At 26.4% G+C, this 14,856-nt stretch overlaps 1 protein-coding gene across 4 annotated transcripts in view; it reads left to right on the top strand.

The window, feature by feature from the left end:
• Positions 1-8,549: 8,549 nt before the first annotated feature.
• LOC105834554 (sodium channel protein Nach) overlaps positions 8,550-14,856 on the top strand; it is an 88,082-nt gene continuing 81,775 nt past the window's right edge. For 2 of the 4 annotated variants that reach the window (XM_036283940.1, XM_036283937.1), the window contains exons 1-3: positions 8,552-9,274; positions 9,381-9,547; positions 14,572-14,778. In XM_036283940.1, coding sequence (XP_036139833.1) covers positions 9,146-9,274; positions 9,381-9,547; positions 14,572-14,778 — 503 coding nt within the window. In that variant the 5' untranslated portion in view covers positions 8,552-9,145. Of the gene's footprint in view, positions 9,275-9,380; positions 9,548-14,571; positions 14,779-14,856 lie in introns of all 4 variants that reach the window. The other 2 variants (XM_036283933.1, XM_036283935.1) reach the window with 2 other exon arrangements.

Genomic DNA, 14,856 nt, shown 5'->3' with positions numbered 1-14,856 from the left:
TTATTATATTATTTATATCATGTTTATAACTGTTATGGACAATTTTTTTGTATATAACATAAAATAATATTAGTTACATGTAATTACATGTACTATATTTTAAAATACTTATGATAACTATACTAATAATATTAATCAACAAAACTTTTGAAACAACTTCTACCTTCAACTTCAATTTTTATTTTCGAAAATAATTCTTAAAATTTATTTACACATACATTTATTATTTCTACATTGTTGATTTAATGCAATGTAAAAATTTTAATTGTAAATAATAAATTTTGCAATATTTTAATAATTCATTCAAATAATAACAATACAACATAAAGAAATCAAAAGTGTCAAACAAAATAAGATTTTTTTTTTTAATCATAGGTATATAAAATTTTTTAATTTGTGATATGTTCAAATTTTGCTGTTTTTAAATAGACGTACTGCAAGAATCAAAATTAAATAAATATTATTTAAATAATACGTTAAGGACATACGCACAAGACCCATCATTGTGGATATTCATATGTAAGAACTTTATTTAAAATGTTAACGCGTTGCAACGCAAACACAATCGAAAATGTAAGTACGTCGAATACGCAAACGTTTCGAATCACATTTCGAGTTCTCAGCGGAAAGTTATAAAAAAACGCAAAATTGTTTGTAGTCACAGTTTACATTAATATTATTAGTAAATATTATTTGATTAAAAAGTTATTTATTTGTATACTATAACTAAATATTTATTCGAAACAAATTAGTACATTTTTTTTAAATTAAAAGACATATTTTAACGCTAGAACATCATACCGGGGTAGTTTTGTAGTTCAATGCAAATTTGATATTATCTCCTAATTTAGCAGATGAAGAGATTGACTGGAGACATCTACCATAATTAAATTTAAAGCCTTAAGACTCGAAAGAGATACTAGTTACCATCGGAACGTCATTAGTTTCCGAGCAATACAGACATAAAGTGAAAATGGGGCACGTTTATATCCTAATCTGACAATTGTGTAGGCATTTTGTTCGCATATATAAAACACTGTTTTTTCGTGTTTGTATCCCTTCAAAGGGCAAACCACGGTTGTTTTCGGCAGCTCCGTATCTTTGTCGCCTGATTTAAGATGCCGCAAAATCTGTGGCCGATGCCGACGCCGTGAGATCTGTAGCAGATGCTGACGCCATTATTACAATTACTTTTACAAAAAATTGCCGCTTAGATCCTATATGTTTACATTTTGTTTGGACGGGTACTCGCTATAAAAAGATTGGTACGATGGCTGCGTTTGCGCGAGCTCCAACGTTCCTGTATGTGAGAACCACAGAACAATACAATGTAGCCAGTGCCCCTTTAAATCATGAAAATATTTTAATCACTTTTTACTTTAATAATTTATTCTATATTTAAAAAATAAACATTTTTTACAATTTTATAGCAAAATAAAAAATTATCTTTATTTATTTTTTTTAAACTATATTAAAAATAATTTTTGTTTCAAATTAATGAATGCATTTTATTAAATTTAATTTTTTTAAATTTAATTAAGAATGTATTTTATTTACACAAATATTTTATTAAGTTAAAAAAATAACTATTTGCACAAAAAAATATTTTTTTAAATAAATTACTTCATATTTTGATATTAAAGAACTGTTTACTTAAACGTATGAAATTATTTATTAAAATGGAAGAAACGTATTTTTTCAAAGAATACTTCTTTTAATTTGGGCATATTATCACACAAATATGCATATATACATTTAACTGATTGTGTATTTACATTTTAAGACATAATTGTAAAAAATAAAATAATAAAATAATATTTTATTTATGTAACATTCTTGTGACAACTGTTAAAATTCAACCGTAATGACACTAATGACAGTCACTGTCGCAGCACGAAGTGAGCCAAACGAGAAAGTGATCAGCATTGCAGAAAATAGTATGATACATAATTGATTCCGAACGTGCACTTCATACGGATTTTTTATAGATTATTATTATTAATTGTACGATTTACATATAGATATATTACTTGATATTTATTTATTTTTTATATTTTATATATTTCTCACAAAGCGACTAACTACATGAATGCGATTTATTATATTAGTATGCAGTATATATTAATCTTTATTATATTATATGCAGTATATATTAACATTTTATAAAAGACTGTTACAGATTAATCTTAAAAGCTATCTAGTGTTAAATTCACGTACTAAACAAGATTTTTAAGGGCGATGATGACGTATCTTAAATAAAAAATTTAAAATTCGAACTTTGCGCCGCGATATCTTCCTCGTAGGGCACGCAGAATAAACATAAAAAGTTTTTGTATGTAAATCAAAAGTAAGCTTTCAATTGAGCCTAGTTAGAACTCGATCGGTTCAATCGTTATTGAGATCTGATAATCTTAGATCACATACTCGCGTATAATACACGAGGCGGTCTCGCACTGCGTGTTCACTCAACATATTTTATTTATTTTTGTTTTGAAGCTCAATTTTGAGATTTATTTTTAAAATATTATTACCATTTCTTAATAACATAAAGAAGCTTATGTTGTTCTTTTTATTATATCTTATGTATTTTTTAATAATGAAAAATAAACTCTGATACATTTATTTGTGATCAATATTGCTTACAGCTCGTTCGATCTTAAGATTTAGTTACTTGAATAAAAAACTTATTTTAAATAAAAATATATTTTTTACTGCAAATTATTTATACTTACCAAACAATTTATTTAGATTTGACTTATTTTTTAAACAAATTATACGTTTTTATTTATAATTACAATTTTTATATGTAAACAAATTATTTCTTTTGAGAAAAATGTTTATTTCTATAATATTTTCAATTAAAAAAATCTTTTTAAATAAAAAATTTTTAATTGTAAAAAATTAACACTAATAACTAAAATTAAGATTAAATTTAAAGATAAAGATAAAATTATATATATTAAGTACTTATATCGGTTTATTAACGGATCTTGGTGTGTCAAAAAATCATTTTTGTGTAATTTTTATTATTCAGATCTAGGTTTGACTGAGATATTACTTTTGACAATAAATTATTTACTTTTCGGAAAAAGAGAATCTTATCTAGATGCTCCTAGGCATCAATACTACTGCTTGTTAATTTAATTTGTAAAATTCTGACTTGTGGCTTCATGTGTTCTGGTTTCATGTAGCAACTGTGTTTCAAGACCGACAAAATTATAACGCGCAGTTTATGCGAGATAGAGATAAGTAATAAAAATCACACATATATTATTATTATTCGACACCACGATCCATTATAGACCGATATAAGTTATTTTATACTTATTTTTATGTTAAAAAGGTTACTAATTTATTTAACAAAAAATTTTTATAATCTAACAAATATTTTTTTACTTAAAAAGAACACATTTAAAATAATATGTACATATATTTTGTTTTAATAAAATTTGTGTGTGTGTGTGTGTGTGTGTGTGTGGTGCGTGCGTGCGCGCGCGCGCGCACGCGCTCACGCATATTATATATATATATATATATATATATATATATATATATATATATATATATATATATATAAAATTTGATGTAAATTTTTGTGTTTATAATATATATATACATTATGATTTAATAGAACAAATATAATGTGCATTGACCTGTAGCACGACTTACAATTGGACTAGCTTTTCGTGACATTTCATTCTTCTCTAAATTGACTTTCAAATTTTTTTATATGCGACCTAACTACTTATCTCCGACATCCATTTGAAATAAAGTTGCACTCGCGAATGACACTCGACTCACCAGCATATTGAGAAATATTGGGAATGAAATAGTTGGATGGTATATCAAGATGAATGTACACTCAACAAGAAGCCTATGAGTAGCAGGACTCTGCGACTGGTCGATCAGAAGCGACTCTTCGTTCGCATAGATATTAAACTTTGAAGATGTCGCTCGTCGCCCCGCTGTCCGCATCTCGTGCTTTGTCGCCTGACTCAGCAAGTGTCATTAATAACTTCGAGAAGGTAAGATAAAGTGTTAAACACCACAGGCACGCTATGTGCTCGGGCACACATCATTACCCTGGATAAGATTCGATAAGAGCTCACTGATACAGTGTTTGCCGATGGTAATGGCGAGTTATTTTAAATAATTATACATATAGAGAAAGTAACTATACAATGCTGTGTTGTGAGAAATTTTCATTTATTAATTGCATTAAGAAAGATATCCTTGAATATGACACAATTTTAAATAAGACCTCTTCATTATTTTAAAATTTTGCTAGATATTCATTTCGTATTTATAAGTTCTTGATTTAAAATTATTTTCAAAGTTCATATTATTTAACATATAGCTTTAACAAGTATTTTTATTTTATTTAGTATATTTATTAAAATTAACTTGAAACTAATATATATATATATATAAATAATTTAAAAAAAATATATATAAGGAAAAAAGGGAAGGTTATGGAATACCATTTTTGTTTTTTTTAAATAATTAACAGTGGAATGTAATCAAGTATTCTCGAGTTTAGTAAGCTTTGAATATCTTAAAATATATAAGATATATTTAATATAAGATATATTTTTTATAAATACATTCCTCACATTAAGAGAATACATACTGAGAAAAAGAGATTTCAAAATTTATTTGTGATATATAAAATTTATTTTACAGGAATAAATCTCTTCTTTAAATATGGCGAAATAGAAGCTTATTTTTACCAAATAAACCATTCATTCTATGTTTAAAATAATTATTAGTAATCACAAATAAATGTGTATTTCTTGGAAAGAAGTAGCTTAGTTGAAAATATGACACTTATTTTAAAGTTTACGAATTGAGATATTTCTATCAAATAAATTTATTCTTTCTGTTCTAAATTTATCATGTGTAAAATACGTTTTACTTTGTTGTCCATTATTTTGTCAACTGGTTTTAAGCTTGCCACGTTCTGAAAATTCCCTCGCGATCAAGTTTGCACGTTACGATCGACGTGCGTGTCGCGATCAGTGGTATTGAACTCATTTAGGGCCGATTTCACCAACGACAGTTAGACGAATCGACGGTCAGAGTTATCAAGGCGGCCTATATAGATCTCTTGTCAGCCTTGACGTCAAAATATTGACATGATCGTCGGTTCGTCTAACTGTGGTTGATGAAATCGGCCCTAACTGTTCGCAATCATTAACAATTCACTATATACGATTCACTATGACGACGAACGCTAAAGAACTGTTTTTGTCGCTGCACTGCTGCACCGGTGCAATAAGTTAGAATAAAACAAATAAGATTTGTTCCTAAAAAATAAATTTAATTTCTGAAAATAAATGTTACTTAGCTAAAAACATTAATCGTGTTATAATAAAATATTATTTGTCGTAAGCAAACATACATTAGCTTCAAGTAAAATTAATTTTCCAGCAAAAATTAAACATAATGCTTTTCATTAATAATAAGAAAAACCAACTATATTTCACAGAATCAAATATTTTGTCATCACAATCATATTTTTATAAGTATCGAAGAAAATGTTACAAACAAACATTTGCTTCTAATATATCAATTATTTTTCTCAGTGTAAAATATTAAAAAGAAACGATTATTTTATTTCGAAGCAAATATCATTGAAACTGTAAAAACAATGTTTTAAATAAAAGATAAATAGTTTCAAGACTGTTTTTGAATACTATTATAAATTTGTGATTGTTTTTTATTTTTTAATGTACCTCCATCACTTAATATTTTTTTTATTTAAAATTATCTATGATCAAATTAAAAATTATTTTAATCCTTTAATATTTTTTATACCTTTTCCCCTAAATAATTTTATATGAAGACGGTCCTATGAGTTTTTAGAGGCGCTAATTCCAAATCAACTATCAAAATTGAAATTCGAAATGACGGATTCAAAATGATGGCTGCAAAATGCTAAAATATTGATATATTTATAATATGAGCGCGGATTAAAGTTATTTTCTGTTTACAGGGAGAAAATTTTACAGTAAGAATTAATGATAAACAGCAAACGCGAACCAACAAAGGAATTATAAAAATTTTTACCATCAAATTACCATAGTATTTATACTACCTATGGTATAATTTTTTGAAATTTCTCACGGTCCATAACTACTGTCATACATTAAAAAATTTTTTTTATATAAGTAGAATTCTCTATATTTTAGAAAATTTTGCTCTTATTTAAGTTTCAAAAAAATTTCCTTTCCAAAATCAAAAGAAAGATAGTATAAGCATATTTTTATAAATAGAGAAACTACTTATTATTTCTTTTGTTGTGCACGGAAGAGACCAGTTTACTTCAAATCAACATATTCTTTTTTTATATAAGACATTCTTCTTAATACAAGAGGAAAACAAAATAATATATCCAAGTCTTCAATGTTTCAATCCCGGCAATACATAAAATTAGTTAATGTGGTTTAGGAGTGTCAATAAAAAATATTGGATCACTCTAAAGAAAAAATGATAACTCTAATAGCATAATATATTGGCATTGACTAATATTGATTATATTGGGGGTGTTTTGGTCAGTGTTTCCTCAATGTAACACCAATATTGGTCATAAAATATTGATTCCAAATTAGGATGCAAGTGACTAATATAAAAAATTGAATAAGTATTTGAATGAATGATGGTCCCATTGAACCAATATTGCTATTAAATTTATCAGTTAAATAAGATTAAAAGTATCTACTTTACAATAGTAGACAATATTATATAGGAGACATTGTATATACATTATTTCCTAATATTGTGCCAATAATTGTTTTGTGCTATTAGAATAGTTTATTCTACAGAAAAATAAATTTTATACAAAACTAATTTTAAAACTATGTATATACATACATATATGACGCGCTGAGAGCAAAACTGAATTATAAATTTTATGTAAGTAAAAGTAAGATAGAAAAGTTTGAGAGAAAAAATAAAACTAACAAATTTGAGAGTCAAAATGCAAATAAAAGTTCCGGGCAAAAACGACATAAACGCTTAATTTATTTTTGCTCGGAACTTTTCGTAATTGCGTTTTTGCTCGGAACTAAGATTGTTCCATTTTTACTTTGCACAATGTTCTTAGTATCGTATGTCGGTTGAAACATCTAATATTTTTCCGTGTAGGATAAATTTAATATATTAATTGCTGCGGTCGTACCTATTACTGTGGTTTTTTTGTAATGCTAATAAAATTAATATAAATAAATTCTTGGCGCTGAAAATATTTTATACAATAAAATGAAAATATATTCTATCATTCTATTAACAAATGCTTTATTTTTTAAATTTTGTTTTAATATTTTAAGTCTACTTTAAATATACTTTAAAGTACAGAAGGCGTCAAAAATACCTTCCTACATGAAATAAGCTGCATTCGGGGTCAGTAACAACTAATAGGCGCATCACATCAAGCTATTCTTGTATTATGACTGTTGGTCTAAAAAGATATTATTTCTAAATTATGTGCACGCACGTTTTAGACAGCTGTAAATGCACTTTGCAAAATATTGTATTGTAATTAAAAGATAAATAATGATTTATGCTAATTTAGTATATATAACTTAAGTTGTATATATTATTAGAAATATAAATAGATTAAAATAATACAAATAGAAAAATACAATAATAAATTATATTATTAATATAATCTAGCTCTCTATAATATAATATATAAAATAAATACAATGTTTATGTATACGTTTATATATATATGTTTATATTTGGTTTTATATATATATATATATGATTATATACACTTGAGCATTTTTTTCTTATTTTTTATATTTAACTTTTAGTAAAAAAACAGTACAAAAATTATCTTTTTAATTGTTTTCCGCCATTTTAGTATAATTATTATTATATTTTCTACCAAATAAAAATTTTACAAAAAATAAATTAATATATATATATATATGAACATATTTCGTATATAATTACATATATTTATATATATTTTGTATAAATAATTTTTTATTGGATCTCTCTATAATTTATATCTTTATATTATTTTAATCTAGTTATTCTTTTAACAATATATACACTGCTTAGATTATACAAAATTAGCATGAATTATTATTTATCTTTTAACTACGTGATACAATATTTTGCAAAGTGCATTGAAAGCTGTCGAGAATGCGTGCACACCATTTGGAAATAATATCTTTCTAGCCAACAATCATAACACACGAATAGCTTACATGTATAGATGTATTATGACATAAATATTACCTATAATTTTGTTCCATTGTTTGTTATATTTACTTGATATTAAATACTTGATATTAATAAATAATTACTTGATATTAATATGTAAATTACTTGATATTATAGTATGTATTATGTTTTACGCTATATTATTATATAACTATGTTAGTCGTTTCATAAAAAATTCATTTTATTTCTTTTTCTATAATTTTGTATAGAACTTTGTAATAGAGTTTTTCATATAATTTAGAACAAGGTATGCTTTAATAAAATTGTTAAATTTATTCTGAGTCTTTTTATTCATTTCAGTAACTTTAAATTACAAAAATAATAGAATCGTTTGTTCTCGTTTTCTTATATTACAAAATAAATTTGACCAACAACAACCTTAAGTATATATTTTTTTTTAACTGAAAAGAAACTTATATTTGATAGTATTTTTACCACCAAATAAAAGCGTAACAACGAAATGTCCCGAGCAAAAGCGTAACAACGAAAAGTTCCGAGCAGAAATGACACAAACACTTAATTCGTCTTTGCTCGGAATCTTTCGTTGTTGAATTTTTGCTCGGAACTAGAGTTGTTCCATTCTTACTTTGCATAACGTATTTAGTATCATTTTTGCGCTCATGAAAATTTTATCCTTTTCTTGGTTGTCATTTCTTTATAATTCATTTTTGCTCTTAGCGCATCATATATTATGGTAACTTTTACTAGCTTTAAAGTATTCTATTTTTACTTTAAGGACATTGTGTTATCGCTAATATTTATTGATATAAAATATTTTGCTGTGATATGTAAATGGAACATTCTAATTTAAAAGAACATAATCACAAGTGGCACGAGAATCCATAATATACACATTAGTTGTGCTTTAACATTTTCATCGTTTAATAATTAATTACATGAAGATAAAATCATGACTAGGGAAGTTAAAATTATCATTCGTCAATCGGAAGGTCAAATAAATGTTTTATGCACGTCACATGTACTATTGTACTATATACTCTTGTTATTTATCTTATCATATGGTATACGACACGCTAACGTACGTGAAGAGAGAACGTTATAACATTTTTCCATTTGTTCTCCTACATATTGTTACTGTGCAATTAATAATTGGAAATTGTTGTGTTTAAAATTTGTTTTTGTAGGAATCGGTTTACATGAGAAGAAACAGGACACAAATTCGACAGAAAATGTTAATTGCGAATACGAAGTGTTGGAATATTGTGAAGAGACAAGCCACCGAATTTTGCTGCAATACCGGATTACATGGTTACAAATACATCAGTCATACTCAACGTTCTAAAACGGAGCGGTACGTATAAACTTTTTAATATGTCGTAATTTTGAATGCAACTTAAAGAATAAAATCCCAAAACACAGATAATTGATCAAAATAGTTTCTCTCTCTCTCTCTCTCTCTCTCTCTCTCTCTCTCTCTCTCTCTCTCTCTCATCAATTCTTTATAACTAAAAAGAACTATGTCTAATTCATGGACACAATAAACCGATACGCGTATTGTAAGAATCTGTATTACAGACCAAACCATGATACATATTTTTATGTATTTTGAACCACTGAACATAAATCTGGTATTAGAATTGTCCCATTACTTACCATTTTCCGCATACAGCAAAATTATTACGATTTTCAAGGTTTTTTAGGTCGTTTTTTCGATTAAAAAAGGTGGATAATGGAGCAATTCTGACACCGAATTCGTGTTTAGCGTCAAAATATACAGATATTAACTGGTAGGGTGCCAGGGACAAACCACTTTTTTTGTGTGTCTGTTAGTCAGAGTCAATGTGAATTGACTTATTGTCTGTTACCCATTTTTGACAAAAGTTAAATAAACAATAATATGAATTATCGAGATGATTAAAAATTTTTTGGAATGTTTATTCATTATTAATAATTTAATTAGTTTTAAATTATATATACAGTTATTTTTGTTACGATTGAGGAGGACTTTGTAAAGTTGAAACGTTCCGAAAGTTTGTTTAGTATACACTGTAAAAAATTTTCATGTAAAATTATAATTATTATAGTGGGTAATATTGAGACCATCTATTAAAAATATATATTTACATACATTAGTAAACTTACACCTTGTAAATAAAATTATTAAAATATACTGTAAATAAGCAGTTTGCACAAATAAATTTACATATTAAAAGTAAATTTTCAAACTACTTTTGAAATAATAAATTTTGTATATGTATTTATATAATTTCACATATAAATTTTACAACATGTGAATAAATGTACAGAAGTTTATGTGTAAAAATAATTTACATACTTGTAACAACATAAAATTAAAAAAAAAATTTTTTTTAAACATACAAAAAAAATAAAATTTACAATAATAATATAAAGCTACAAAATAATTTTATAGAGAAAAGGTTGCGAATTTGGAACACCACTTTGTTTCTGAACTATATTTCTTAAATAATGGTTAGAAAAACGCTTTTAAAAAGACTATATTGAATTAGAAAGTATCTTCTATTAAATTATATAGTAGTTTTTATAATACTGTTTCATATTTCTTAACAATTAATGTTTTCGTGATATATGTCAAAAAGAGCATTTGAAGAAATGGGTGTTTAATTTTGAAGCGGTATATGATCGAAGTATTAACCCATTAACGCCAAGCGGACACATTTTTAACATAATTTTCAGCAACTTTATTTGCAATGTTAAAGGTCTATAAAAAATTTGATAAGTGTTATTTTTCACGTAAAATTTTACACTCTTTTAGAATCTATCATCAAAATTTGTGTAAAATAAAGTTCAAAAAAGTTATGGCGACTATTAAGTAGAAAAATGCGAAAAAACATTTTTCAATATTTTTTTTTACATCGAAATAGTATAAAACTCTAACTCTTTTCGCAAACATCGGTGTACAAAATAGTTACGTGTATTTTAAGGGTATGTTTTTAAAATTTGTCAAAATTGTCATTTTCATTGAAAAATGGTGGTTAAATCGCAAAAATTTACGAATTGTATTTTTTCCAATAATTCATAAATTTCGGATAATTAACAGCTTATTATCATTGAAAATAATGAGATTGATATTCGCAGTTCATTTTCAATCAAATACAAAATTTTTAACATGATGGATTCAATATGGACTTGAAAACTGTTTTATGCACGAAATATTATTAGTTTATTTATTAGTATATATCAATGGACGTAAATTTAAAAAGTTATAAGACAGTATATAAATTTAAAATAGTAAAAATTGTTAGCTATTAATTCTTTGAAGCATACATTTTTTCTTATATGCGTTTTTTATGGAATTTTGTATACATTTGTTCTTGAGGTCGTTGATTTCGATTCTGGAGTCAGAATTGGAAAATTTTCCAAATTGAAGCTAACGGACCCAATGGACGAAATTAATCAATAATAGGCCAATTTATTACAATTTGAGTATCTGGGAGGTTTTGAAATCGTTGATTACAAATCTAAAATCAGAATTAACCCTTTGTAATTCAAGTTATTAATAATAATAAAAATATTGAAATTTGGGCAGGTTTTAATAGATAAGAAAACACGTATTTCGTGAAAAAATTTTTAATGTAGAGAAAATCATGTAACAACAAAGGGAGAGTAACATTATTGCAACATTGAGTTACATGTTACGTACGACTATTAGATAGTATGAAAAAATTTGAAATAGTTTTTTTGCCTATTATAGCAGAGGGCTACATTTTTCACACAAGATTTGTGAAATACTTTTGCATTGAAGGTATTTGCACCTTATCCTTTTTTCTGCCCAAATAGGCCAGTGTCCAATTTGGTCTTGACGTATTGCTATTGGCGGAACATGCTGAGCAGGTCCGTTATGTCTTTTGGCTCTTCGTTCAATTCCCTTACGAAAAAAACACCCAAGATTTTGGTGTTTACACCTAACTTTGAGTGTTTACACTCCATTTTTGGTATTAACGCCTAAATTTTTAGCGTTAACACCGACATTTAAGTATTGACACTCAAAATTTCGGTGTCGATACCCAATTTTTTGTGTCAACACCCAAAATTTGGGTGTCGACACTAAAACCGTGGGTGTCGACGCCAAAATTCCAGTGTCAATATCGAAACTTTGGGTGTCGACACCAAAATTTGAGTTCGACATTCAACTTTTGGTGTCGACACTCGGGTTTCAGTGTTGATGACACTCAATTATAAAACAAAAGGTAAAAATTATAAAATGCAATTTTAAAACTTTGACTTATTATGAGGCCACATTATACATAATTTTGAATTATATATATATGTATGTATGTAGATATACAGATTTATGTGTGTGTGTGTGTGTGTGTGTGTGTGTGTGTAAAATTCAAAGTTATATTATGTAGTTATATATGTAAAGTTATGGAAGAAGATAAATTTAACAATAAAATATTAATAAGTAAATAAATTAATGCTATTTATTTTTAATATGTTTTGCAAAATTTAATTGCATTTATAAAAAATAATATAATTGCGTCAGTTTATAACATATAGGTATATGTAGACAATAACAAGTATCCATATCGATAAGTCAAATTGGCGTAGCAGATAGAGTACAAGGTTTGTCATCCTAAGTCCCGGGTTCAAAACCTACCAAGTAAGAATAAAATAAAATAAAATAATTTAAATTTAATTAATTAATAAACATTTGTCCTAAATTTAGTATACACTTTTGATTAAAATAATTTTTTTTAAATGAAATTTTTATTTTATTTTTTATGTCTAGTTGCTTGTCAATTTCTACTCGGTTCAGTGTTATTGTGAATGTTAACACTATTTGGATATCTGAAACGCTATTACCTTTTAGTGTTTTTTCGGTGTCATTTTTGGTGTTTTTCTTGGCGTTAACGCTCAAATGGTGTGAACGCCATTTGGGTATCCGAAATTATGCTATTATATTTTGGTGTTTTTTTGGTGTTATTTAGGGTGTTTTTTTGTAAGGGTTGATCTTCTGTTCTTTATGTTTGGTTTTACACCAAGCTTGCACAATGTGATGCCAATCTCCAGATGAAAATTAGCTAACGATAATTGCTTGTCTCCTACATTCGTAACTTGACAAACCCTTCTGTATAAGAGTCTGATATTGGCCATAGTGACATCTAAAAAAGAATAAAACATATGGATTTGCCAACGTTTGCTTCACAGTTGTATTTTGTACCTGCCCATTATGCTATCAGGTTGATGCCTCTCATATATAATATTTAAAAAAATAGCAATAATTTCTATGATATTAAACTTAATTAATTTTTTTCAAAAATTAATTTTACCGTTACTTCTTTTTCAAATCATACAACTTTTATCTAAAACATTTTGTTGTATTTTTCATATTTTTTGAGATATTTAACAAGATATTAAAAATGGAATAGTACACTATTTATGTATAAAGACTAAAGAGAATATAAGAATAGATATACGAAATTTAAAAAATAGAAAAGCATTCTTGTATACAATACAATTTTACATATTCGTTTGCAACAGCTTCAATTTGAAAAAGCTATGTATATATTATATATTGGAAAATTATTAAATAATCGACAGTGCTGGCCTAAGTAATGTTTTATTAGTAAATGTTCATAACGTTTCGGCCTTAGTTTTGGCGCTTATTAAATGATAGTCTTGATTTGAAAACGCAGCTAAACTTTACTCATGTACATGCACCGAAGATTTTCCCAAAGAAACCAGCATGTGGTAGAATTTAATATGAGAATTTTCAATTGCATTGACTGTTATAACTAAATGTGTTACGTTTCACGATGAATTTGTCAAATTTTTTATATTGAAACATAATTAATAACGATAAAAAGAGTCTGCACACCTTATCTTGTTAAACGTGTCGGAGCGACTGAACGTTCAAACATACGAAATCAACAAACATTTGTCGCTCCGACACGTTTAACAAGATAAGGTGTGCAGACTCTTTTTTTCGTTATTAATTATGTTTCAATATAAAAAATTTGACAAACTCATCATGAAACGTAACGCATTTAGTTATAACAGTCAATGCAATTGAAAATTCTCATATTAAATTCTACCACATGCTACTATTGTCCAAACAATCCTATAACAAATATTATATAATAAATAAGTTTCTTTGGGAAAATCTTCGGTGCATGTACATGATTAAAGTTTAGCTGCGTTTTCAAATCAAGACTATTATTTAATAAGCGCCTAAACTAAGGCCGAAACGTTATGAACATTTACTAATAAAACATTACTTAGGCCAGTACTGTCCATTATTTAATAATTTTTCAATTTGTCATTGTTCACTGGCAGATTGAAAAAAAGTTTTATATTGATTATATATTATATGTTTATAATTATTTGTTATAGGATTGTTTGGGCAATAGTAGTATTTGTGTCACTAGGTTGCGCCATTTTTTTAATGAAAATGGCTTGGAATTATTACGCCATCCATCCTACTTTGACAGTTATCGAATCAACACATCGTGGAATATGGCATTATCCATTTCCTGCAATAACAGTGTGCAATATTAATCGGATATCTTACAATTTGACTAAAAAGTTTGTCGAAAATTTGTAAGTATTTAATATTTTAGTTTTGCATATATACATATAATACAATAGTGTTATACTGTTATAATAGTGTTAATGCAA

The sequence above is a fragment of the Monomorium pharaonis genome, chromosome 1, assembly GCF_013373865.1.
Source record: "Monomorium pharaonis isolate MP-MQ-018 chromosome 1, ASM1337386v2, whole genome shotgun sequence".
Classification (NCBI taxonomy): domain Eukaryota; kingdom Metazoa; phylum Arthropoda; class Insecta; order Hymenoptera; family Formicidae; genus Monomorium; species Monomorium pharaonis.
The sequence above is the reverse complement of the archived record's forward strand: the minus strand, read 5'-3'. Positions and strand labels throughout refer to the sequence as shown.